Source organism: Eumetopias jubatus, unplaced genomic scaffold, assembly GCF_037043125.1.
Source record: "Eumetopias jubatus isolate StellerSeaLion01/CBP00866 unplaced genomic scaffold, mEumJub1_p1.0 scaffold_5, whole genome shotgun sequence".
Lineage (NCBI taxonomy): Eukaryota > Metazoa > Chordata > Mammalia > Carnivora > Otariidae > Eumetopias > Eumetopias jubatus.
This window is the reverse complement of record NW_028274811.1, coordinates 27,666,817-27,693,912: the sequence shown is the minus strand read 5'-3', so window position 1 is coordinate 27,693,912 and position 27,096 is coordinate 27,666,817. Positions and strand designations below refer to the sequence as shown.

At 45.8% G+C, this 27,096-nt stretch overlaps 1 protein-coding gene and 1 non-coding gene across 4 annotated transcripts in view; one reads left to right on the top strand and one right to left on the bottom strand.

Annotated features, from left to right (window-relative positions):
- The window catches only part of VDAC1 (voltage dependent anion channel 1), a 71,579-nt gene that overhangs the window by 43,192 nt on the left and 1,291 nt on the right, over positions 1-27,096 (top strand). For all 3 annotated transcript variants that reach the window (XM_028103548.2, XM_028103549.2, XM_028103550.2), the window contains 7 exons: positions 11,730-11,802; positions 12,325-12,374; positions 13,874-14,026; positions 14,119-14,171; positions 20,027-20,254; positions 23,978-24,128; positions 26,427-26,484. In XM_028103548.2, the coding sequence (XP_027959349.1) occupies positions 11,730-11,802; positions 12,325-12,374; positions 13,874-14,026; positions 14,119-14,171; positions 20,027-20,254; positions 23,978-24,128; positions 26,427-26,484 (766 nt within the window). The remainder of the gene's footprint in view (positions 1-11,729; positions 11,803-12,324; positions 12,375-13,873; positions 14,027-14,118; positions 14,172-20,026; positions 20,255-23,977; positions 24,129-26,426; positions 26,485-27,096) is intronic.
- LOC114209643 (U6 spliceosomal RNA) lies at positions 17,893-18,000 on the bottom strand. Its single transcript, XR_003609375.1, has one exon. It is a non-coding gene; the product is annotated as a U6 spliceosomal RNA (small nuclear RNA).

Here is a 27,096-nt window from a genome sequence, read left to right as displayed (position 1 = left end):
TGGCGGTGCGGGGGGAAGCGGTCGTGGGCGAGGGGCCGAGGGCCGGGCCCCAGGGAGGGAGCGGGAGCGCTCCGCGCGGGCCTGGCCGGTCAGTGGTGGGCACAGCAGGCCGCGCGGGCCAGCGGCAAAGCGGGCTCGGCCGGGGGAGCGGGAGGCCGGACGTCCGGGGGGCTCCTGCGGCGGCGACTGGAGCCTGCGGGGGCCCCTGCGGGCGGAAGGGCACGGGCCGCCGCCGCGGAAGGCCAGGCCGGCTGCAGGTCTAGGTGACCTTTCCCGGCGGCGCCCTCTGGCCCTGGATCCCGCCAGCGCGGGTCGGGCGGGGGACCGCCTGCCACCCACGCTCGCCGGGCTCGGCCCACGGACCTGTGCGGGCCATGCTGTCGCCGCGGGGATGAGTTCTTGTGACGGCCGTGGCCCTTCGCTCCCAGCCCCACGCGCCCTATCCGGCCTGTCGGGTCCACGCCCAGGGAAGCTGGCGCCCGGCCCTTGTCCGCGGGTGCCAGCTCCTTACGGGGCGGAACCGGAGGCTGAGTCGACTTAGGCCGCTGGGCCCTGGGCAGTAGGCTAGGCCTGGGGAGAGGACGCCCGGAGGGGAGCGGATGTGGCCTCCTTGGCCTTAGGAGGGATTCCCGGTTCCTTTGCTCATTCATTCACCGAGTGTGGCGGTGCTTTCACGAAACTGGTTCAGGGCCCTTGGATTTCAGGGCTGCAGTCCTAGTGACTTGTCCAAGGTCACACAGCCAGGACGATACCAAGCCTGGGTTTTCTCATCTGTGGAATAGGAGTAATTATAGTTCTCCTTTGTTGGGTTTTTGGGAAGAATGAAATGAGTTGGTTAGCTCAGAGCCTTCGGTAGAAACCTTGACAGCCTTGAGGCTTTTGGGGAGGATTTAGCCCATCCGCTGCACACCATTTTTACTCCACGTGGTGTTCTGGAAAGGGTTCAATAAACATAGCCAGCTACTGTTATTTTAAACATTATTATTAAACACTTGTGTGCCAGGCATTGAGTAATTTTCAGGATAATTCAGGAAAGATCCTGTAAGTTTATAGACAGACAAGGTCAGGCTGAAGCAGGAAGTTGCGTGTGGGTGCAGAGCTGAGGGAAGCCTAGCCCTGTTTGACCTGAGGGAAGCCTAGCCCTTGACCAGCCTCACCTCTCCGGAGGAGATAGGGAATGGACCCCTCCTTTGCCTAATACTCGGTTGGCAAGGCCAGGGCAGACTGCCCAGGGCTAGCCTTGTTTCTCCACCCCAGCTCTGGACTGAGTTCTAAGGGTTAGGCTTAAGCCCTATGCAGCTTTGTTTTCAGTGCCTGGGCTGGTGCCACTTGGCGCACAGTAGGTACTTGAGAAGGGTCTTTGGGGGTAAATGCACTCTTGCTTTTTATCCAAGAGGCAGCTCACCCTTTCTGATAGGATAGTTTTTAAGCATTGCAGCACATGGCTTATAGTAGGTGCTCATTAAGTATTTGCGAAATTATTGAATGGGCATATGCAGTGGCTGCAGGCCCAGACCATAGTCTCTTGATCTTGGACATCCTTTCTTTTTTTTTTTTCCCCTTCTTTAAATTTTTTTATTGTTATGTTAATCACCATACATTACATCATTAGTTTTTGATGTAGTGTTCCATGATTCATTGTTTGTGCATAACACCCAGTGCTCCACGCAGAATGTGTCCTCTTTAATACCCATCACCAGGCTAACCCACCCCCCCACCCCCCTCCCCTCTAGAACCCTCAGTTTGTTTTTCAGAGTCCATCGTCTCTCATGGTTTGTCTCCCCCTCCGATTTCCCCCCCCCTTCATTCTTCCCCTCCTTGGACATCCTAAGGGGCACGCACATCTCACTCACTTCCAGAAAATAGCTTTGCTTAACGAGAGTCACACATGTTTCAAGAGCTGCAGTGGAATGTACAGCCCTAGAGCTCTGAGAGGCAGAACTGTTTCCTAATTTGAAATAACTGCTTTAAACATGTTACCTTCATTCTGTGACTTTTCACGTCCTGTGGGAAACCTGTAGAACTGTGTTTTCTGGGCGTGTGGGGGAGGGTGACCCAGGTGAATGGGATTCTGCTAAGGTTTTGGGCCTGGTGCTTTTCCCCCCTCTCTGATGGTGGGTGGGTTGGTAACTTCAGCACTGGAGTTGTCCAGAGTAAAATGTTTGACCCTGCTGTCAGTTGATTACTTAGGTTTATTTCTGTATTCTATTCTATAAGCAGGGCTATCTGTAGACACAAACACAGCGGCTTAGGGGGACCATATAGTAAGGAGTTGCCATGGGTTGCTGGTCCTGATGGGCACTAGGCAGATGTGGGCAGTACCCTTCAAGCTGGTCATTGACCCTCACCTTCACTGGTAAGATGCTCCCAAGGCATTGCAGTTCACTTTGCCTTTGGTGGAATTTCTCGTGGCCTGACCTCTTTGTTGGTGGTGACTGAGAGAGGCATATGTGTGGTTGAGAGCCAGCCCAAGCTTGCAGGCAGCCCCTCAGGGTGCTCAGAGGGTCTGTGGCCTTGGACTTCCTACAGACTCCTCTGGTAGCCGCTGAGGAAATGTGACCAGTGGGGTCCTCAGCTGGGCCCGGGCACCTTCCTCCTTTTGACTGCTTGCTCTCGGGGGGTGTGGGTGATTGGGTATCTATGCCCTTTACCCAGAACTGTGCTGGAGAGAGTCTTGGAGTGCAGATTGAGTTCACAACACGTCTCTGACGTGAGCCACTGGATCTAGTACAGGTCAAGTCACTGTCTTATTCCTCAGTTTCTCCACTGTGTGATCATCATCATCAAAACAGTCGTTCTTACTTGAGAGCCTGCTCAGCACCCTCCTGGGGGATTAACATGTTCTGTGATGTTGAATCCACCATCCTACAAACCTTGGGAGAGAGGTCCTGTTGTTTCCTTTTCATGGGTCAGGAGGCTTGAGCACAGAGTTGGGACCCAGGGCGTGGTCTGGCTAGTTCCAGGGCTGGTGGTTTCACACCGAGGTTGCACACCAAGGGGCCACTGTGATGAGCTAATAGGGTAGAATATGCTGTTCAGCCGGAGAGTGTTCTTCTTTCACGCTGATCAGAGTGAACATGTGTATGGCTGGGTGTAGGCTAGCTGTCAGTGGATTGCAGTCAGTGGAGTCACCCCTTTGTTGCAAGGACAGTGACCCTGGGTGTCTATCAGGAGAAAGGTCAGTTTTTCCTGGAATGAGGTAGGAGGCATTCTAGGACCTACCTGGAGAATATTCAGCTAAACAGTACCTCATTGTGGTCAGGGAGGACTCTGGACCCTGTGGTTGAGGGTGACCTTTGGATAACTTGCATAGCACTGGTAATTATAATAAGGAATATATAAAATGTAAACCTCTAACAAAATACTGTCTGTGGTTGTTGCATACCTCCCAGGTACCATTCACTGTATTAAGTATTTTATGTTAACAATCTAATTTAGTTCTCACAGTGATGCTGAGACAGGTACTCTTTCCCCATATTAGAGCCGAAGAAAAGTGCGACTTGTCTTGCACAGCTCACATATCTAGAGAGTTGTGGAGTGGTATTGGAACTCGGGGCTGCTTGACTCCCAGGGCTGCTTGACTCTACCTGCCCAAGCACTGTCTGTTTTAACCCCACTGGGTCAAGCCAGGTAGTGAGGCTCCAGGGAACTTGGGTAGTCTGAGACCAGGAAGGAGCCCTGGGTGCGCCTGGGACTCAGACCTTGGCATGCTGCCTGCCAGCCCAGGCCTTTCTTCCCTTGGTGGGTGGGGAGGCAGGCAGGGTGCCCCCAAGTCAGTTACATTGTCTTGAAGCTTCTTACGGAAGGCTTTGCTGGTGGTGGCCTACCTCCCAGAGTGTTTTTTGAAATAGAAGCAAGCCTAGGAAGCTGGGCTGCCCAGTGTGAGACTGTCATGGAGTGGGAGGGAAGGACAGCTGCACTGGGAACACAGACTTGCTACCAGAGCGCAGGACGCTGGCTTTGCCAGCATCCTGTAGGCCTAGCCAGGGCCTGCCTTTTTCGTGAGAAAGTGTGGGATGGGGGTCTGTGGGGAGGCTTCTGATGGTGTTGTCCCAATATATTGGCTTTCAGAGCCCAGCTGGCCTACTGGGGAACTTGCTTTTCCTTGTCCCCAGAGTTAGGGGGAGGTGCTTTTATTCTAATCCCTGGCTGGTCTAATGCTCCTCCTATATGCTGGCCCAGTTCTGCTCAGAAAAACCACCTCTAATGCTGTTAAGAGAAACAGCAGAACCAAAGGCTTTCCTACAATTTTCCTTTTCTAAGGGAAATACAGGATGGTGATGGTGATGGAGGTGATTGCTCTGTTGGTCAGGGTCCTTGCAGGAATCAGGTGCACACTTATGTGCGGTGATCAAAGAAAGCATAACGAAGGGATCATTTGCAAAGGTGTGAGCACAGTGTGGAGCACCTGACAAGTGATGTGTGCCCCCCCAGCCCCCACTCTGGGTCTTTTGGAACGTGGACGGGGCCCCTTGGCAGGAGTCAGTGCCCACCTGAGCCCCAGCAGGGAGGGAGCTTGGGGAACGAGTACCCTGGCCTTGCTCTCCCATCTTCTTCTGGTACCTCCTGTTGACCAAAACCAGCCATAGCCTTTGATAGCAGTCCATAATGATCAGCTCTTGGGGCATAGAGCAGGATGGAGGTGGAAAGTGGATCTGGAGGGGCAAACAAGGAATATCCAGAATAGGGGCACCTGGGTGGCTCAGTCAGTTAAGCCTCTGCCTTCGGCTCGGGTCATGATCCCGGGGTCCTGGGATCGAGTCCCGCATCGGGCTCCCTGCTCAGTGTGGAGTCGGCTTCTCCCTCTGCCTGCCGCTCTCCCTGCTTGTGCGCGCTCTCTCTCTCTCTGACAAATGAATAAATAAAGTATTTAAAGAAAAAAGAATATCCAGAATAATGGATTATGATTAGCACTGCCATATATGGAGGGCTCACTGTGTGCCAGACACTCCCACGTGCTCTGCCTACCTAACTTACTTAATCTTTGCAGTAATTCTGGTAGAAAGGCACTATTGTTAGCCCTGTTTTATAGATGAGCAAAGTGAGACCCTGGGAGTCTAAGTTTATCAGAGGCTTGTCCAAAGTTGCACAGCTAGTAGAGGCTGGTGCGGGTGGAACCTCTGCCAGGCTCATAGCTCCTTCTAGTAGTCACTGTACCCTGCTGCCTGGGCGCCCAGATGGGCTGGGAAATGCCATGGCAGGGAGGCTCCTGGTGTTTAGGTCCTAGCCCTGTTGTACTTTTGCCCTTGAAGGTGGTGTCTCTCAACCCATTGGGTGTTACCTTGCCCAGAAGACTTTTCCTGACTGAGCTTAAGGCTCCCCTGCTCCCTGTGTCGGCCTGTGCGCTGGTCGTGCGCTCTCTGAGGGCACCTGGATCCTTCTGCCCTCTGCAGACAAAAGTTAGGCTGGGAAAGGCTGAGAGGGAGGGAAGGAGGCTTTTGGACAAGTGGCTCAGGCGATTCTCATGTATGCTAAAATTAGGGGATCCTGCCCTTCTTCTGCCTCCTGGTCACCTGAGAGTAGAATGTGCCCCCTCTAGGCCTTGCCTGTTAGCCCTGCCGTCTGAGTGTAGCTTGAACCGTTCTTGGAACCAGGGTAGATACTTTCCATATGGCTTCTCCTTTTGGCATCTGCACTGCAACAGCCTTTTAGAATGGGATTTACTGCAGTGTGGTGAAGGCAGCATAGCTCAATTTCACACACATTGGTTGGATTTTTTAGTTTTCTGTCCTCAAAAAAAATTACCAGTATATACCAACAACTTAAATAATGAAGTGGAATAAACATTGAAAATCCTATTTTAACTCCACTCCTTCTGTAAACCCCCTTTCCTTTCCAAGCAGCTCCCAGGCAGCCACAATTTACAGATGGGCTTACAGCTTTTCCATCATTTGCAAATGTATGAACATACAGACGTGCATGTAAAAGGGTTTTCCTCTAATAACAGGGAATTACACGTTGTCTGTGACTTGCTTTTTTCATTTAACTACAGCTGGCCCTTGAGCAGCATGGGGGTTAGGGGTGCTTACCCTCCACGCAGTCGAAAATCCTTGTATGACTTTTGACTTCCCCCAAATTTAACTACTAATAGCCTACTGTTGACCAGAAGCCTTACGGGTAATATATAGCCAATTAACGCATATTTTGTATGTTATATGCATTATATTACTGTAGACTAAGCTAGAGAAAAAAATACTAAGAAAATCATAAAGAAGAGAAGATACATTTATAGTACTATACTGTATTTGTTGAAAAAAATCCGCGTATAAGTAGATTTGTTGTCCAAGGGTCAACTGTATATCAAAGATGGCTTTCTTTGCCACCATGCATAAATCCAAGTCATTCTTTTTGATTACCACGTGATACTCCTTAGTTTGCAAGTACTCTAATTTCATTCATTCATTTCCCTGTTGGCCATTTAGGTTGCTTTTGGCTTATGTGTTATAAATAATGCTGCGGGGGAGCCTGGGTGGCTCAGTTGGTTAAGCGACTGCTTTAGGCTCAGGTCATGATCCTGGAGTCCCGGGACTCCATCCCACATCTGGCTCCCTGCTCAGCGGGGAGCCTGCTTCTCCCTCTGACCCTTCCCCCTCTTATGCTCTCTCTCTCTCTCAAATGAATAAATAAAATCTTAAGAAAAAATTAATAAGTAATGCTGCAGTGAGCATCCTCATGTATACATCTTTGGGTGCCTTGGGTGGGTTCCTAGCAGTAGAATTGCCACTAGGTTAATGTATGCCCACTTAGGCACTGACCAGCAGCTGTCTCCAAAGGGGCTGTACTGTACAAAGTACTTAACACCTGGCGTGAGCGGGAGTGACCATTTTCCACACCAATAGTGGATGTTTTCATTTATGTTTTTACCAGTTTGTTTGTTGAGTGAGCATCTCAAACACAGATGTGTCATTCACTCTAGAGTGGCTCCCTGAGGCCCTTAGAATAAAGTCCATGCCTTGTTCTGAGGTCAGAGGTGGCAGTGATCACTTCTGAAGGCACTAGGGTCTCCTCAGCCGGAACTGAGCTCTCCTTAGGCCACGGTGGGGGTGGAGGGTGCTGGTTGTGCTGGTTGTGGGTCTCTCCACCCCCAATCCCTGGTGGGGCTGCAGCATCCCTGCAGAGCGAGAGCCTACTGCCTGGCTACATTGTCATTTACTTAAACCCTCTCGTCAGATACTAAGTTTCTATTCTTTTCCCTCCTACTATAAAAATACTTTCATGCTCCTTGCACATTACTCATTAAACAGACATTTATATTGAATATCTGCTACGTGCCAGGGCTTGTCATCTTTGACACATAGCTTTTTACATTATTTTGGATAAATTTAGGCATGACAGGCTCTGGGATGCGTTGAGTTCAAGGGTGTGATTTGGGGGTAGGTGTGCACCGTGGGAGTGGTGGGGGCGCTGGAAGCAGAGCCGCTGTCACTACCAGGCTACTGATGAGTCTCCCCAAGGCGGAGGTTATGTAAGTGTTATGCAGGCCGCGCTGGGCGATATACTATCTCCACCCTTTGAGCTTCCAGTGTGGGCTGGATTTTCATTCCTCAGCTGGAATGGAGCTTGCGTAATCTGTTCAAGGTCAGCCAGGGTGTGGGTGGGTAGGTAGGCTAGCAGGCTGTGGAGGGATACCACGGACTCCTGTCTCCTACTGTGACTTAGTGGCTTTCTCAAAGTCATCAGTGACTGGGGGCGGGTCTGCTCAGCCCAGTTCTGTCCATCCCTTGTGTCCCATGTACCCTCCGGAACCAGGCTGCCAGGCTCTGCCTTGAAGACAAATGGGTTCCTGCCTTTCCCAGGCAGCCTTCTGATTCCCATCTGTCCAGGCCTGCCTGCCTGCCTTCCTGTATCAGAGTGCCCTGCTTTGTGCTCAGCCTCCAGAGGCCAGGCTTCTGAAGGCACATGGGGTGGATGCTGCAGAGACAGATGGTGAACGATTTGGAGCTGATCTGGGTGGAGGTAGGGGTTGGGGCCAGCGTTCAGCCTCAGCACAGGCAGGAGGATACGTGAGAAAGCAGGATGCCAAGCTCTCTTTCCTCTGGTCCCGGCCTGAGAAACCATGAATGGGAATCTTTTATTTCTACACTAAAATTGTTTTTGCAGTGGGTGCTGAGAACTGTGTAAAAATGGGCATTTCCTGGGTGCTGTTGGCAGTTGTAAGAAAGCTGAGCTCAGAGGCAGATTGCCTCAGGCTTTGCCTCAGTTCTCAGATAAATGCAGAAGGAGGGGCACCTGCCTGGGTGGCTCAGTCATTTAAGTGTCTGCCTTTGGCTCAGGTCATGACCCCAGGGTCCTGGGATAGAGCCCCGCATCCGGCTCCCTGCTCCGCAGGAAGCCTGCTTCTCCCTCTCCCACTCCCCCTGCTTGTGTTCCCTCTCTCTGTGTCTCTCTGTCAAATCAATCAATCAATCAACCTTAAAAAAAATGCAGAAGGAGACTGGGCGGGGAGAGCAGAAGACTGCACCAAAAGCAGGGGGGAAGCTACATTTGCACAGCATTTGGGGGCCTTTAGTGAAGGGGCAGTCATCATCCTCTTGCCTTCCTTGGTGGGGGTTTCCTCAGGTCCAGGAGTGGGTTTGGCTCCCCACTCATCGGGTGGTGGTTGTGCATCTTCCCCGCGGGGTGCTGAGTGGCAGCCACACGGAGAGCCTGGCCTTATCCAAGCTGCCTCTGTGGGCCCAATTCCCTTGTCCTTAGATGGGAATCTCTTGAATGGCCATGTACTTTAGGGTGACGTTTGCTGGCATTGCAGTGTGTTGGTTTTTTTTGTTGTTGTTGTTTTTTTGACAGGTGGTTTTGCTTGTTCAGTTTCGGGGCTTAGTGATGAGTGAGGGTATTTGGGGGAGCATTAAATGATGAGTAATCTGCCTTTTCCCTGAGGGACAGACCAGTCCAGATATGAAAGCTGCTCCTGTCTGGTGAGGTGGGCCCTAGAGCCAGCAGAGGGTACTTGGGAAAGGCCCTGGTGCCCGAGGTACAGGGAGGTCTTAGCTCACTGGGAGATACTGCCATCGTGCTGCTCTTCCCCTCACCCTGGGGCTGAATTTGTGGCCAGCTAGGGAGGAGCAGCACTCAAGAGGGGTGCTCAGTCCACTGATTCCTGTTAGCATTGCTTGGGGTGGAGAATGTTGTGGGCCCTTCGCTGAGATGTTGTGCAGATTTCCTCAGGACTGCATTAGCTCAGCCTTTGACACAGGGTTGTGTCAGTGCTTCTCCTGGGAGGTACCAGGGCCATCTGTGGCCAGAACATATGCCTTGGCTGGCAGTATTCTGTTCTGGAGGCCCTGGTGGGTGGCTTCCTGGTCTGTCCCAGGGGGGGCTGTGTCTGTGAGGTTTGTTTGGGGTGGGAGGGGAACAGGTCAGGAGAGGGGAGTCCCCAGACTTGAAACAGCCAATGGGGACGGCCTAAAATAGATCTTCCCCCATGTTCTTCGTGGCCTGACCCTAATGCGGACTGAGCTATCCTTGGTTCTGGCTTGATCATGTGCAAGAAATAACAAGAGCAACAAAAATAAGATAGCGTAAACAGCTCACTGGCTGCTCCACTCCGCTCTGCGCTGACACAAAAGTGCGCTGAGGCTGAATTAGCAAAACCTCTGCAAAAAGTAAAATAGGACTTGGACCACAATTTTATAATTTAAAATGGTGGAAGTTTAGAGTTGTTTATTTTCTTTCTTAAGATTTTATTATTTATTTATTTGACAGAGAGAGAGACACAGTGAGAGAGGGAACACAAACAGGGGCAGTGGGAGAGGGAGAAGCAGGCTTCCTGCAGAGCAGGCAGGGAGCCTGATGCGGGGCTCGATTCCAGGACCCTGGGATCATGTCCTGAGCCGAAGGCAGACGCTTAACGAGTGAGCCACCCAGGTGCCCCGGTATAACTGTATTTTAAAAAATTAATGGAACCATACGTGGGTTTATTGAATTTCTGCTAATTGAAGCTAATGATTCTGGAAATGGAGAAGATGCAGGCGATGGTTGTCTTCTCATGGCTCCTCTCCTCCTGGATGGAGCACACTGTGTGTGCTGCCCTGGATTAGGATTTTAATTCTGTGTATGTAATACGTCAAAGCAAAACCTTAGGGCAAGGACTCTTTGAATTACTCACCTTCCTTGAACACTGAGGTGTTTAATAAATGCTTGTTGATTGACTTAGTGGTATGCAACAATTTCAAGTAGTACTTTGATAGTTGGTTTTAAAGATTTATTTATTTATTTTATAAAGAGAAAAGAGCACAGGACAGCAGGGGGAGGGGGAGGGGCTCAGGGAGAGGGAGAGAAGCAGACTCCTTGCTCAACCTAGAGCTCCATCTCACGACCCTGAGATCATGGCCTGAGCCAAGATCAAGAGTTGGGTGCTCAACTGAGCCACCAGCTGCCTCTGATGGTTTTATTTATTTATTTATTTATTTAATTTTTTAAAAGATTTTATTTATTTATTTGACAGAGAGAGACAGCGAGAGAGGGAACACAAGCAGGGGGAGTGGGAGAGGGAGAAGCAGGCTTCCCGCCGAGCAGGGAGCCCGATGTGGGCTCGATCCTAGGACTCTGGGACCATGATCTGAGCCGAAGGCAGACGCTTAACTGAGCCACCCAGGTGCCCCTAAAATATTTTATTTACTTATTTGAGAGACAGAGAGAGAGGGAGAGAGAGAGAGAGAGAGAGAGAAAGCATGAGCAGGGGGAAGGGCAGAGGGAGAAGCAGCCTCCCAGCTCAGCAAGGGGCCCAATGTGGGATTCGATCCCAGGACCTTGGGACCATAACCTGAGCTGAAGGTAGATGCTCAACCGACTAGCCACCCATGTGCCCACCCGATAGTTGGTTTTAAAAATAAAGTCCCAGGGGCGCCTCGGTGGCTCAGTCGTTAAACGTCTGCCTTCGGCCCAGGTCATGATCCCAGGGTCCTGGGATCAAGCCCCGCATTGGGCTCCCCGCTCCGCGGGAAGCCTGCTTCTCCCTCTCCCACTCCCCCTGCTTGTGTTCCCTCTCTTGCTGTGTCTCTCATTGTCGGATAAATAAAATCTTAAAAATAAATAAATAAATAAAGTCCCATTGCAGTTCAGCAAATGTTTGTTTACATTAAATTTTCAGGGGTGTGTGTAGTTTCGTTTCCTTCCAGGTGAAGAGTTGCCTAATTGGTTTTACTGTATTCTCTGTGGGGAATATGATACTCAAAAAATGTGTTCCTCTGAAATGCAAAGTTTTTTTGAAAAGTCACATTCATTTTGGCACATGGTAGGTACTCTGTAAATATTTTGTTGAATGAATGAAATCAGAACCGTATGGAAAATAGTTTGGCCTGAAAAAGCTCTGATACCTATTCAGTGCATTTAATGTCATAGCAGCCGACATTTTGTAAGAAGATATGTTTTATTGGCAAGAGTCCTGCAGTTCACTAAGTAGTTGGCTCATGGGAATGTGTCTTTGACTATTAATTCGTTCAGCAAACATTAACTGATTCCTGCTATATTCTGAGCTTGTGCTCAGTCCTGGGGATGCCATGGAGAAGAGATCTAAAGGCAGGCTAATCAGCTATCAACAAAAACTTATGAGGTATCTTAACCTCTGGATACAAGGAGAAGCATGAGATAGTAAGGCTTCCCTGTGCACACCTGGAACTTTGCGCCGGTGATTTTTTATTAGTTGTTAATTACAGCTAATAATTTTTATTGATGGAAAACTAATTTCCCTAATTACTGATGTATTTCTTCTGGTGATTCTTTTATTGTAGCAGAAGATGGCTGTGCCTCCCACGTATGCTGATCTTGGCAAATCTGCCAGGGATGTCTTCACCAAGGGTTATGGTGAGTGTTTCAGTTCACCGGCTGGGTTGGCATGTTTTGGATTTGACCCATCACATTTTGAGAGACGTGGGTCAGTCAGCTCTTAGAACTTTCATGTTGGGGAAAATAAGATAAGCTTTCTATGGCTAGTAGTTCTGGTTTGTGTACCTGGTAGGGGCAGGCTCATGAATTACTATAGACAAGTGGACATTTTGATTTTCTCTCCCACAGGTGGGAGCAGCTCTGTGTGTGCTGTTGCAGTGGAGTATGATTTCTAAATGTAGCCCATTCTTAGGCATGTGCTCATGCTGTCATGTACCTGTTTCTCACATTCTGCTGGGAGTGCAGGTGGGGCCCTGGGGGTTGCTGTGCCTTTTCTTTCTACTACCGTTTGGTGGCCCCTGAGCTCCACACGTAGGCAGGCAGCAGCGGAAACGGGCTCCCTACACACTCATGGCATTTTGGAACAGCAGAAGGGAGGCAGAGATGCTACTCTCAAGTTAGTTATTTAACCTATTAATAGTTACCATCTTCTTTGTTTAGGATTTGGCTTAATAAAACTTGACTTGAAAACAAAATCTGAGAATGGACTGGTAAGTTGTCTGACCGACGTGGAGTATGGGTGTTTATTGTAAGATCAGTAAATAGCTGCCATGTCCTGGGTGGCAAAGACAGATGAAAGGCCCTTCTTGGTTATGGAGAGCTGTGGTTGTCACATTCATTGCATCCTCTAGGGGATGGGTGGTCCAGGGGAACCCTGCCGACAGGTCCCCAATTTAACAGCTTTTATTTTTATTTTTTTTATTTTTTTAAAGATTTTATTTATTTGAGAGAGAGAGAAAATGAGAGATAGCACGAGAGGGAAGAGGGTCAGAGGGAGAAGCAGACTCCCTGTTGAGCAGGGAGCCTGATGTGGGACTCGATCCCGGGACTCCAGGATCATGACCTGAGCTGAAGGCAGTCACTTGACCAACTGAGCCACCCAGGCTCCCCCCCTCCAATTTAACAGCTTTTAATACTCAATTGGCAGGCCTCAGTTTTATTTTTCCTTGTTTCTTATTTTAAAACTGACTTGTTTTCAGGGCTCCTTGGTGGCTCAGTTAAATGTCTAACTTAAGCTCAGGTCATCATCCCAGGGTCCTGGGATCAAGCCTTGTATTGCCTGTTTCTCCCTCTGCCCCTCCCCCCACTTGTGCATGCTCTCTCTCTTTTTCTCAAGTAAATAAATATCTTTAATAAAAAAAATTGACCTGATTTCAGTGCCACATAATTATTTAAAAAAATCTTAGTAGTTCCTTTTATTTTTTATTTGTTTAAAAGATTTTCTTTATTTATTTGACAGAGACACAGCGAGAGAGGGAACACAAGCAGGGGGAGTGGGAGAGGGAGAAGCAGACTTCCCGCCGAGCAGGGAGCCCGATGTGGGACTCGATCCCAGGACCCTGGGATCATGACCTTAGCCGAAGGCAGACGCTTAATGACTGAGCCACCCAGGCGCCCCCCTTTTATTTTTCTTTTAAAGATTTATTTATTTATTTTAGAGAGAGAGCGTGCATGCACAAGCTGGGGAGGGACAGAGGGTGAGGAAGAGAATCTCAGAATCTCAAGCAGACTCCCGCTGAGAGCAGAGCCCAAAGATGGTGGGGCTCGATCTCACAGCCTTGAGATCATGACCTGAGCCGAAACCAAGAGACGGATGCTTAACTGACTGAGCCACCCAGGTGCCCCTTTAGTAGTAGTAGTCCCTTATAGATTGTACGTGTGGCAGTTGTTGGGAAGGAGGAAGTTTTGGGGTTAATTTACAGTGTCATCTTTAGCTCAGTGCCTTTTCTCTCTAATAGGATGGAAGGGGGATTGCCTTCCTTTCTAGACTAAAGCTTTACCAGGGAGGAAGGAAGCTGTCTCCTGACAAAGAATTCCCCAAAAGAGTCCTTTAATCAACAGACTTCTTTAGCCTTATCTGTATTTAAATATTGAATCAAATTATAGGAATAGTTTTTGCCCCCACACATCCTTACATAAGTGGACGTACGTTCTGTTTAGGGTGGCATCCTGCTGGCATATAGGCTGTGACTCTCTCTCTCCTTTAAAGGAATTTACAAGCTCAGGTTCAGCCAACACTGAGACCACCAAAGTGACCGGCAGTCTGGAAACCAAGTACAGATGGACCGAATATGGTCTGACGTTTACAGAGAAATGGAACACTGACAACACACTAGGCACAGAGATCACTGTGGAAGATCAGGTAATGGTCACCTGGGAAAAGACATAGTTTTGTTCATTGACATCTGTTTCCCTGCCTTTTGACTAAACCTGGCAAATTTCTTTTCCGTTCAGCTTGCACGTGGACTGAAGCTGACCTTTGATTCATCCTTCTCACCAAACACAGGGTAAGAATCTCCCTCTTTTTTTTTTTTTTAAGCAAGGACATATAGCTGTGTGTTACAGTAAGGCTCTGGGCTGCCCATTGTGGTTCTTCTAGCCTCAGTTGTGGAGGGCTATAGGACTTGGGGTCCATTCATGCTGTTCCATGTGAGTGAGGTTGCTGCTAGAACAAATGGCCAAGGCTGTAGGGTAGCAGGCGAGGTTTGGAAGCAGGGGCTAAGCGATCACTGTTGCCACCCCCAGTTTTCAGGCTGGGAGGGTCCTCTCCCCAGCTTTATGCTTCGGAGCACTGAGAGAGTGTGGCTTCTGACGGTAGGGTGGCTCCTGACTGAGGCTGCTCTTTGTGCACACACCCCCCCCCCCCCCCCGCCGCCACAAAGCAATTAGGCTTGACAGTTATTGGGCTCTCATTAGGAGGCAAGATGGTATGTTGGTTGCCTCAGTTCCTGGGTGCTTTTCAAAGTGGCTAGAAGGGCACACTTTTTTTTTTTTTTTAACCACTCAGAGCAGTAGGTTTCTTAAACATGGGGAAGGTTGTTTTGCATACAGCTGACAGGCTCAAGGGCATATACCAAATTTCATTTGTTAGTTTTTAAAAATTGTAAAATACACACACAGAATTTACCATCTCAGCAGTCTTTAAGTGTACATTTAGTGGCATTATGAATTTCATCTTTTGCCATTCCATATTATTTCTTTTCTTCCCTTCTGACAGATGTCTTTCAGAGGAAGGGTCTACTGAGCCTGTACTGCATGTGGGTAACTACAAGGGACTGGGCAGACAGGGTTTCTGTCTCTGGAGGTTATAGTCTTTTTGTAACTTTGTTACGGATGACAGACCATTGGGCAGGAGTTGCATTTACTCTTGTTCTCATTTCTGCTGTAGTTTCCCCGCAGGAGTGTTGCTTTTTTCCTTGCCTACTTCCCTCCAGGCACCCTGCCGTGATGGGAGAGGTCACCCAGAGAGACCCTCTGATACCATGCGAGGCAGGAGGATGTGCTCACCTGCTTAAATTTGCTGCCTAGGACTTTGCCCTGAGATGGCACACTTTGGAATTTGTAAGGGATTTCCCATTATGTTTGGGAGGTTTGCAGAGAAGTCTCCAGGTCCTACAGTAATACACATAAGAGGAACATTTTTTTAATTTAACTTTTTATTTTGAAGTAATTTTATACTTAACATACACAAAAATGTTGCCCAAATAGTGTGTAGAGTTCCCTTATTTCCTAGGCCTAACTTCTCCTAATGTTAACATATTACATGACTACAGTATAATGATCAGAACCAGGAAATTTATATGGCTTTCATACAGTTAACTAGTCTGTTGTCCTGCTGATGTCTTATTTCTGGTCCATGATCCAGTTCAGGATACTAGATCACATTTAATTGTTAAATCTCTTTTGTCTCCTCTAATCTGGGACATAGTCTGTCTTTCTTGGTCTTTCTTGACCTTGGCAGTGTTAAAGAGGATTGGCCAATTATTTTGTAGAATCCTTCGATTTGGATTTGTCTGATGTTTCCTCATGGTGAAACTCAGGTTATGCATTTTTCGCAGCCACAGAAGTGATGTTGTATTGTGTCTTTCTTGGTGCGTGATGTCAGGGCATAGATGTCAGTATGCCTCGTTAGTAGTGACGTTAACTTTGATCACTTGATTAAAGTGGTGTTTGCGAGGTTTCTCTATGAAGCTATTTTTCTCTTTGTAAATAAGTTTATCTTGGGAGATACATTGAGACTATGCAAATATTCTGTTTCTTTTTTTTTTACATCATTTTTTTAAGATTTTATTTATTATTTGAGAGAGAGAGAGAATAAGAGATAGAGAGCACGAGAGGGAAGAGGGTCAGAGGGAGAAGCCGACTCCCTGCTGAGCAGGGAGCCCAATGTGGGACTCGATTCTGGGACTCCAGGATCATGACCTGAGCCGAAGGCAGTCGCTTAACCAACTGAGCCTCCCAGGCGCCCGCAAATATTCTGTTTCTTATCCTTTGACTAAGTTAGTATCCGTTGGTGATTCTTGCCTGCAACAATTATGTTTGGAGGATGGTGATTTTCTCTTCCCATAATTCCTTCTGCATTTATTAATTGGGATTCTACTGTAAGGGAGAGCTCTTTCTTCTCCATTTATTTATTTAATCAATTATTTATATCAGTATGGATCCATCAACATTTGTTTTATTCTGTGGGTTATAATCCATTACCATAATATATTTTATACTCATTTGTTTTAGATATGGCCATTGGGCGTAAGTTGACATCCTGTGTTTTTTATAATCCCCTGTCATTTCTTTTGAGCTCTACTTAAGAAGATGTACCAGGCTTATCTTCGGTTTTTTCTTCCCTAGTCCTGCTATCAGGCATTTCTCCAAGGAACTTCAGTTCCTTTTATTGAAGAATGGTGTTTAGAAACCAAGGTTGTATCCATATTGCTCCTGGGTATTTGAGGCAGGTTTTGATGACTTGATGGAGATTGGAAATGAAAGCTGGCTTTCCAAAACTACTAAGGGGGTTAGCCTGGGAAAGCATCCTGGCTTCTGTAAGGAGCTGAGCATAGACCACATTTTGGATGAGGCTGCAGACTCAAGATATCTACAGACCGCACCCACTCTGGGTACCCACCACAGGAAAAAAAGCCAACTTGTTAACCAGAAATCAGTCATGCCTTGCTCAGGTGCTTGTCAAGTTAGCACCATGAAATAGCTTAAAAAAAAAAAATCCCAATAATGTTTGAAAGAGGGAAAACTCCAAAGGTGTGGAGTGTTACATGGGAGTAGGAACCTGGAGAGAAACCTGAGTCACTGCCCCAGCACTGTCCATTCTCTGGGGACTTTGTGTTCCTGCCAGAATTCATTGAGAACAGTGTAAGGGAGGCACTGTGTAAATGGTCAGGTGTGGCTGGTGCACACCACTGTTCAGAGGTCCTGCCACAGGCAGCACATTTTGTGATTGGCAGCAGCTTTTTACCTGGTGGTTATAAGATGACTGGTTTTTATAGTTCTTGGTCTCCTTCTCTTTCTAAATATCAGCCTCTGAGCAGCTGTCTTTCATCAATCAACCTACTAGCATGGTGCCATTTGGATAAGCCAAAACCTAGGCTTCTTCCTCCAAAGAGCAGGCAGACCAGCATAGGTTTATTTTGAGTTTTTCTTGTTGAGAGAGAATGTGTTTGGTTGTTACTCCTTTCCTTCAAAGCTTGAGAAAATGCACCAAAGCAACTTGAACAAAAGTTGCAAGTGTCGCTGTCATTTATGAATGGTGTTTGCTTTATTTTCAGCTATGATGTCTGAAATTCTGTCATTGACGACTTGGAATGTTTAACCTTAAATTTTTTAATATAGAAAAGTTCAAACATACAAAAGAAAGCAGTAAAAAAAAAAGGCAAAATAGTATGTTAAGCCCTCATCATGTTCTGATATCAACCCATAACCAATTATGTTTTATTTATACATTCATAATCTCTCCCTCAGATTATTTTGAAGTAAATAACAGTTGTCACATAATTTCATCTGTAAATATTTTAATATGCATCTTTAAGTGATAGGATTCTTTTTTTTTAAGTTTTTATTTTAATTCCAAGTAGTTAACACACAGTCTTAATATTAGTTTCAGGTGTACAATATAGTGATTCAACAATTCCATACATTACCTGGTGCTCATCATGACGAGTGCCCTCCTATCCCCTTCCCCCCTCCCTTCTGATAACCATCAGTGTGTTCTCTAGAGTTAAAGATATGGAACGCTTCACGTATTTGTATGTCATCTTTGGGCAGGGGTCATGCTCATCTTCTCTGTATCAATTTCAATTTTAACATATGAGCTGCTGAAGCAAGCACAATATTGATTCCTTTTTAAAGATTTTATTTATTTGAGAGAGAGAGAATGAGAGATAGAGATCATAAGAGGGAAGAGGGTCAGAGGGAGAAGCAGCCTCCCTGCTGAGCAGGGAGCCCGATGTGGGACTCGATCCCGGTACTCCAGGATCATGACCCGAGCCGAAGGCAATCGCTCAACCAACTGAGCCACCCAGGCGCCCTATTGATTCCTTTTTAAAAAAGTATAACCACAATATGATTACATTGTAAAAAATTAATAAATCTCTAGCCTGATCAAATTTACATGATTTCATTTTTTTTTTTTACAGAATCAAAAATTGTCCATGCAGAATTGCAGTTCATATGGCTCCTTAAATCTCTTTAATTTGTAGATTCTCCTCCTTTCCCCACCCCCCCTTGCAATTTATTTGTTGAAACTAGATCATTTGTCCCATAAGATTACATATAGACTAAATTTTTCTGTTTGCATCTCTGTGGTGCCATTTAACTTGTTCCTCTGTCCCCCATGTTTACTGTGAATTGGTAAAGTAGTGGTAAAATATAAGTGGTGCTCTATGCTTCCATGACTTGGACGTAGAAGGCTTGGTTTGTTCTTTGTATGTTAAAGTTAGTGCTATTCACAATTCATTCATTAAGGATTATAAATTGGTGATAATTCTACTTCAGTCATTCATTCTTCATGTATTAGAATATTTCAATAAAAAGAGACTTCTCATAAACCATTGGTTACCTTGAGATAGAGTTAGTGTAGGAAAGGTGGAATAAATGTTTGCTTCCTTTTTAATTTATTGTTTCAAAGTAACAGTTTGGTTCTCTAGTCTCTGAAGATGACTGATGTGTGTGTTTTAAGTGTCAGTATGAATGAATTCATAGATTTATACATATTTGTTATGTTTCAATCCATTGCTGGTGTTATTCTTAAAGGTGAACTCATTGTTTTATGTTTGAAGCCCTTAGGAATCTCTTCAGGCTAGCTCTCAAGTCATTGTGCTCCAACCCCAGTAGTCTTTGATAGTTTTGATAAATGCTTCAAGCTCACCCCGCACATTTCCTGTCCTGACCTGTAGTCTGCTGTTTCTTCAAGGGGCACTGGTGCCTTTTAGGAGAGAATGGTATTTAGAGTCCAGAGTCTGGGTGCTGGGGATGAAGCTTTAATCTCAGCGTGAATGAGATTGGGTTGGACAAGGCTGTGTAGATGCCAGTCGCTGCTGAGAATGCACCTTGCTTTGGGAGGATGTCCAATTTGTAGCTGAATAACAGAAAATAGTTTTTATTTGATAGGTGTGGTGTTGACCTTTGGTAAAGGCAGGGTAATATATTTGCAGGGGACATGACTCACCTACCTTTCCTGAGCAGTAGGCACAGGAGGCACTGATCTGGTCATATATGCAAATTTGGGATTAGCAGACAAGACCTGCGACTTGTTCTGTCTTGCAGGGCTTCCCAGCCCCCATGCCTGCAGGGCCCCAGGTTGCACATCAGTATCCAGGTCTCTCATTGGGATCTCATGAATACTGAATTAAAAGCTGTTATATTTACGTAGACGGGATCTATCTAGTATTTGTTTCTTTCTTTACTTAGAAAGTGAGCCACAAAGTAAAGCTGCTGTTTCCCTGCCTTCATGACAGATAACACTGTATCTTTTTCATACATGGAGAATAGCAAAGAAACATCTGTTTCATAATTACATGGTCGCGTTCTCTCTAATAAATGCCTGTGTAGGCCATTACATTAAGCATAGGGAGAGGTTAGTAAAAGAAAATTATTTAGCGCTTTTTCCCCCCAAGCTTTTCTTGCCTCTGTTCTCACTTCATTATTGTGGCATTTCTGCAGACTGGATTCTGGTTAGAGAACTTGTGTTCTGCCGTTGTGGTACTGCAGTTGTGTACGGGAGATCTGGGCCCCGACTTTGCCCCCCATCCCTCTATGTAAACTGGGATTTAAAACAAATTTTTTTTACACTCCTTGGCATGGTTGTTGCAAGGTGAGTTAGCTTGTGATCTTAATACAATTTCTTTTCCTTCAGGAAAAAAAATGCTAAAATCAAGACAGGGTATAAGCGGGAGCACATCAACCTGGGCTGTGACGTGGATTTCGACATTGCCGGTCCTTCAGTCCGGGGTGCTGTGGTGCTGGGATATGAAGGCTGGCTGGCTGGCTACCAGATGAATTTTGAGACTGCAAAGTCTCGAGTGACCCAGAGCAACTTTGCGGTTGGCTACAAGACTGACGAATTCCAGCTCCACACTAACGTGTAAGTGTACGTGGGTGTGGTGTGTGAGTGTGTGCAGAAGGGAGATTGCTTTCCAAGCTCAATTTTTAATCACTTTAAAGTGAGTGTGCTGGAATCAGATGAACCAAATGGCCTGCTGGGATTTTTCTGTTTCCCACCAGCCCATTTCCGGAAGTGGCTTAGGTTCTTTGTGTTCTAGAAACAGTCATTGTTGGTGCTGGTACATACAGAATGACTGATCAGTTACAGCAGTGGCATGATGTCCATCCAGAGGGGTGTCCCTTCCATGCTAGTGTCCTCTTGTGGACATTTGAACACCTTTGGGTTTTGGTAACAAAATGGCGGGGAAAGGTGCCGCTGTCTTTCTCAGTGTGATGCCTGAGGTCAGGTTGCCGCGCTTAATGAAATGCAGATCTGAGAGACAGGTTAGGGGATGATGAGCTCAGTTGCGTAGTGTTTTTTCCACATGGCATAGCATGCAAAAGTTTATTAATTACCGGACAGTACGGTGAAGGGGAGAGAAAAGTGCAAGTTAGTTTAGAGAGCCCCTTGTAAATCAACCTTGGGAGTTCAAGTGAAGTGCTGTTGATTTAGGCGAATGGAAACACACATCAGCCTAAAATCCCCGTAGGCGTGAGGAACTAATCTGTGGCGCTAGTGGGGGACAACTTTACCAATTTTCTTTTTTTCCACTAGAGGTCAGTAAAGAGGTGATTTCTTAAAGATCTAGTAACATTTCCATTTACAAACTTTTTTGAAGAATTTTTATCTGGTAGTTCCCCCATATCTGCCATTTCACTTTCATGATGTCAGTTGACAGTTCCACAGTCAACCACAGTCTGGAAGTAGATGATCCTCCTTCTGATGTATTGTCAGAAGGTCAGTAGTCGCCTGGCGCTGTGTCACATGTCTCTGTCATTCACCTCACCTTCATCCCATCATGTAGGCATTTGGGTCATCTCACATCATCCCAAGAAGGTTGTATATGGGGGCGCCTGGGTGGCTCAGGCTGTTAGGCATCCGACTCTTGATTTCAACTCAGGTCATGATCTCAGGGTCGTGAGATTGAGTGAGTGTGGGGTTTTGTGCTGGGTGTGGAGCCTGCTTAAGATTCTTTCTCTCGGGGCACCTGGGTGGCTCAGTTGTTGGGTGTCTGCCTTCGGCTCAGGTCATGATCCCAGGGTCCTGGGATCGAGCACCACATCGGGCTCCCTGCTCGGCGGGAAGCCTGCTTCTCCCTCTCCCACTCCCCCTGCTTGTGTTCCTGCTCTCGCTGTGTCTCTCTCTGTCAAATAAATAAATAAAATCTTAAAAAAAAAAAAAGATTCTTTCTCTCCCTCTGCCCGCACCCCCCCCCACAAAAAAAAAACAAAACCAAAAGGGTATATGTAGTATAATAAGATATTTTGAGAGACAGAGAGACCACATTCATATATCTTCTATTACAGTATATTAATTGTTCTATTTTATTAAAATAATAGAAGTTACTGTTCCTTATTTCTTACTGTCTAATTTATAAAATTTGTCACAGGGATGTATGTATAGGAGAAAACATAGTCTATATAGGGATTCAGTACTATCTGTGGTTTAAGGCATCCCCTGGGGGTCTTGGAACATATCTCCTGCAGATAAGGGAGGACTACTCTAATTAATGTAATTAACATAACAGAATTAATATAATAGATATTAATATAATTTTTGAATTTTTTAAAACTAGAAAATCACAGGAAAACCATAGTGAAGGACAGTCCAGGGTTGGGTTGGGAGTGGGAATGTGTGACTACAAAGGGGTGGTATGAGATTTGGGGGTGGTGGAATTGTTCTGTATTCTGATTTTAGTGGTGGTCACACAAATCTTGTACACATGTTAAAATCCATAGAAATGTACACCAAAAGAGTAAAAAATAAAAGATATAAATTCAAAAAAGGTAACATAAAAATGTCACAGGAAAAACAGCACAATCAATAGAAGGGTTTTTTAAGTTAGAGTTCTGACTGAAATGGAAAGTCTTTCTTGGTTTGGAATTGGAAATGGGCACCAATTATAGGAATAATAATGGCTGTTAGCTGTTTTCCCCACATATGTGATTTTTAATACGTGTACATGGTTTATTTTTAGCTGGCGTAGAAACAGCTGACACAGCTAATCTGGGTTGCCTTGGTGCTTGTGGAGGCCCTGATGTGTAATAGACGTTCTTTGTGCTTTATGTAGTTGAATTTGAGCAATGACTTCCCTCTGTTTATAGTTTTGAGAGCTCAGTACAGGAAGGCAGTGTTGCTGGTTTTAGAATATATTGAAAAAAACTGACATTTTTTGGACAAACGTGAATCCAGTAAAATATTCCTGTTTCATTTATACTGAAGTCACTCAAAAATCTGTTGTGACAAGCTGCTATTTTGTAGCGTACTCGGATTTTCTGAAGAAGTTAGGATTCCCTGTGAATCAGGGGTTGCCTGGGCTCAACCTGTACTTATTGGAAGCACAATGTCTGTATGGTTGAATTTCAGGGGAAAACTTGAGCATTTAGAATGTATTTATATAGAGCATCTACTTGAGGGAGAGTGTATTGGTGAGGATCAGAGTTTGCAATGAATCAGCAACCTTGGATTAGTGAGTTCTAAGCTCTTTGCTGAATTCCAAAGCACATGGGCTCTGCCTTAACCAGTTTCTGATGACATTTCTACTTGAAACACCCAAAGTGATGAGGCAGAATTTTGACACTGTTTCATGTTAAGAATGTGAAGAGGGGAGGGGGATATTTCCAGAGGCTGGAGTCAATATGGTGTGTTTGGAAGAGAGGAAGGAGTTTGTCCCAGTTGGGTTTCATTCTGTTTTTGAAAGAGACATTTTGTAATGCACCAAGTAGCTCCTTTTTCATCGCGTCAGAACTGTAGAGATATTGAGAGTTTGGGCCAAGGGTTTCGCACAGGTGGACAAGTCTGAATCGTAGGTTAAGCTCTTGTCATCATGGCACCTCCAAGGGGTCAGGTCGCTTTTGACTGTGTCTTCACAGCAGTGGCTGCAGCTGGTGGTGCTAAGGGCTATAACGTGCCTTCTGAAAAATACGAGGGGCTCAACCTTTCTTACCATTTCTGATTGCATTTTCTTCTCATTTGCTTCTGTGTCCTTAACTATTGTTATGATAGATACATTTCTAAAAGTAATAACATTAGCAGTAGCAGCAACAAAAAAAACAAAAAAACCCCCAGAATCTCAAGGTCTTACTTGCTTGTATTTATTTATGTATCTACCTATCTATCTATCTATCTATCTATATCAGTTTATTTAGAGAAAGTATGAACAGGGGAGGGGCAGAGGGAGAGAATCCCATGCAGACTCCTTACTGAGCAGGGGAGCCCGACTCGGGGCTCCATCCCATGACCCTGAGATCATGCCCTGAATTGAAATCAAGAGTTGGACGCTCATCTGACTGAGCCACCCAGGTGCCCCGTTGCTTTTACATTAAAGAATATTTTGGAAGCAAGCTTCAAGTTGCATGTAGCCTGAGCTTCCTGCCTTTGGGTGTTGCTGGTGATGGTTCAAATAGCCTTTCCCTTCCTCTGAATCTTCCCAGTGCTGGTGTCTGTTCCATTTCTATCAGACTTTTCCCTACTTGGGTACCTGCTTTGTGATCACTTTGGTTCATTTACAGCATCCCTGTCCTCTGTTAGACTTGAACAGCTGTGCCCAGTTGCAGCCTGCCTTTGGGGGTGGATTAGCATCCGTGCTATGCTTGCTTGCAGAAACGATGGGACAGAATTTGGTGGCTCCATTTATCAGAAGGTGAACAAGAAGTTAGAGACCGCTGTCAATCTGGCCTGGACAGCAGGAAATAGTAACACTCGCTTTGGAATAGCGGCCAAGTATCAGATCGACCCTGACGCCTGCTTCTCGGTGAGTACCTGTGGAATCATGCATTGCCCAGGCTCCACCTGATGGTGGGGTTGTAATCCTTCTGGATTGCTGGGGTTGCATGCTTGGGCTAGAGATTTTCTCCCTGTGAAAAGAGTTTGAAATGAGGAAAGTGCTAATAGTAATAGTGGTGACTGTGGGTGCCAGGTGCTGTGTGCAGCCCGTTATATGCGCGTTACTGTATTTAAATCTTACACAGCCCATTTGAGGTAGGTGCCTTTTCAAAAAAAAATAATCATCCCAACCTTCTGTGCACAAATGAGGAACTGGAAATTCAGAGAGATCGAGGGCAGATGGGGCAGACAGTTGGTAAGTGCTGGGGTCTGGACTTGATGGTTTGCTGGGGAGCCTCCTCCTCTAATCAGCCCTTGTTCCTCCTGCAGACTGTAAAGGGGTTTACTTTGAACTTGAAGGTTTTAAATGTTCATTTTCCTTCTCATTTCTCATTCTCTTGCCCAGCTCCTGTATTGGATATTAAGAAACCAGGCCCTGCCATTTAGCAGTTGGCATCTAATCTTGCAGACTCAGTGGCATTGCTCACAGACCTTTGAATTGCTGTACGATTTTTGCATTAAATCCTGTTGAATTCATCTGTTGTCACAGGGCACTGCTAGCTGCATCCCTTTTGGGGTGGAATGAGGCAATCTCGTGTTGCAGGACGGTCCTTACGTAATTTACAAACAGGCCATTTGAAGTCTGAAATGGCAACGAATCTGGCTCCCTTCACATTAAGCACTTAGAAACAAAGGAAAAGGGGCCTTAGTAATTAGATGGGATAAGCAAAAAGGAAGAGCCAGATAGGGCACTGTCTGCCGGGAGATCTTCCTACCCATTGCTTTGTTCTTTCTCATGGGAATTGTCAGGTCTGAAAACGGCATTCAAGCAGGAAAACATGTACCACGGTAGCCTCAGCTTTTTCCAGGACTTGGTGTTCTCATGGCTTGAGATGGCTCTGCTCCTGACCTCTCCTTATTTCACCGGAAAGGGGCCAGAGAGGCCCAGATTTCCCTACAACTCAGAAGAATGAGGGCAAAATTATTATTGACTCAACTGCTTTATTGAACTTAATTATTTTTTTTAATGATTTTATTTATTTATTTGAGAGAGAGAGCACAAGCAGGGGGAGAGGGAGAAGCAGACTCCCTGCTGAGCAGGGAGCCTGTTGCTGGGCTCGATGCCAGGACCCTGGGACCATGACCTGAGCCGAAGGCAGACCCTTAACTGACTGAGCCACCCAGGCACCCCTGAACTTAATTATTAATCAGCATTCACTAAGTGCTGAAATTTAGGTGACTTGGCTAAGTCATTCTTTTGCTGTAATACACATTTTAAATTCAGGCATGGCAATGCTGAACCTTCTTCATGTCACTATGATTTTTTTTTAAATATTTTATTTATTTATTTGACAGAGAGCACAAGCAGGGAGAGCAGCGGAGGGAGAGGGAGAAGCAGGCTCTCCGCTGAGCAGGGAGTCCGACGCGGGCTCGATCCCAGGACCCTGGGATCATGACTTGATCCAAAGGCAGCCGCTTAACCGATTGAGCCACCCAGGCGCCCTGTTACTGTGATTTTTCCCTTTTTCATGAAGGGAAAATTCTCTTTTTTTTAAAGATTTTTATTTATTTGAGAAAGAGAGTGAGCGGGAGAGAGCAAGAGAGAGTGCACACGAGCAGGGGCAGAGGGAGAAGCAGGCTCCCCACTGAGCAGGGAGCTCGATGCAGGACTCTATCCCAGGACCCTGGGATCATGACCTGAGCTGAAGGCAGATGGTTAACTGACTGAGCCACCCAGGAGCCCCTATGAAGGCAAAATTCTAGCAATGTTATGCCTTAAAAAAAAAAAAAAGCCTCAATACTCCATCTGACATTTGCTGTGTTTTCCCTTATCTTAACAAATAGATTCTGAAGAAATCTTCCATATAAGAAAGGCTTTTATTTCTCTGGCCACAAATGAAAGTGTCTTCACCTGTTATAACTTAAATACAGACCTAATCAGTATAAATGAAATTGGGCATTCATACCTTCAGGAATCAATTAAATAAATAATAATTTCCTTTTAATTGACAGTTGTGTTGACTCTTTGAGTTTTTTTTCTGAGACTTAGCTCTCAGATTTGATAAATTTCATGTTAAATTTAATGAATCCCATAAACAAAGTGGTCATGAAAAAGCATTTGACACTGAAGTCCAGGGTTGGTTGATTACAAAGCTCTTGCTCGTTTTAGAGATGGAAACATGAAGTACTTAACAATTTCACTCTCTCTGATCTTTTCCTTGACTAGGCTAAAGTGAACAACTCCAGCCTGATAGGTTTAGGATACACTCAGACCCTAAAGCCAGGTATGTGTTGCTTTTATAAATTAGTGAAATCAGTTCTTTGCCTTAAAGAAAAATTGGGGTGCTGGTTTGCTTCTTTATGTTACTGCTTATATAATGCCTGTATTGTACATTATAGATGAGCGTATGTAAAGTTTTATAATGAAGTGTTTATAAAAGGGTATAGAGTCATTATAAAACATTTGGAGAATAGAAGTAAGTATGAGAGAAAAAGGCGAAGGCTAACATACATTACACTTTTGGTTATTTTTTTTATCTGTTTTTCCAGTGTGTACGTAATGCTTGATACTTATTTCCAGCAGGTTCTTAAAACTAGCGCATAGATCATCCTCACTGTACAACTGTCATGCAGGTTTCCTCTGCCCAGTTGGCTAGACCAGCCCCTGGTGTGTTAGAGCTACGGAGATGGTGCCATCTTGGGTTTAGTTTGGTCAAATTGGGTCTTTGAGCTCTGGAAATTCTAAGATTGCATGATGGCAGAATCAAGCTATTGTAGGGTAAATACCAGTTAGTTGTGTGCATGTATGTGTGTTTGTGTGCACGCTGATTGGGAGACCTTGGAGTCTGATTCATGGTTGGGTTTCATTTCAAGGCATTTTTGCTGAAGAAGTTTGC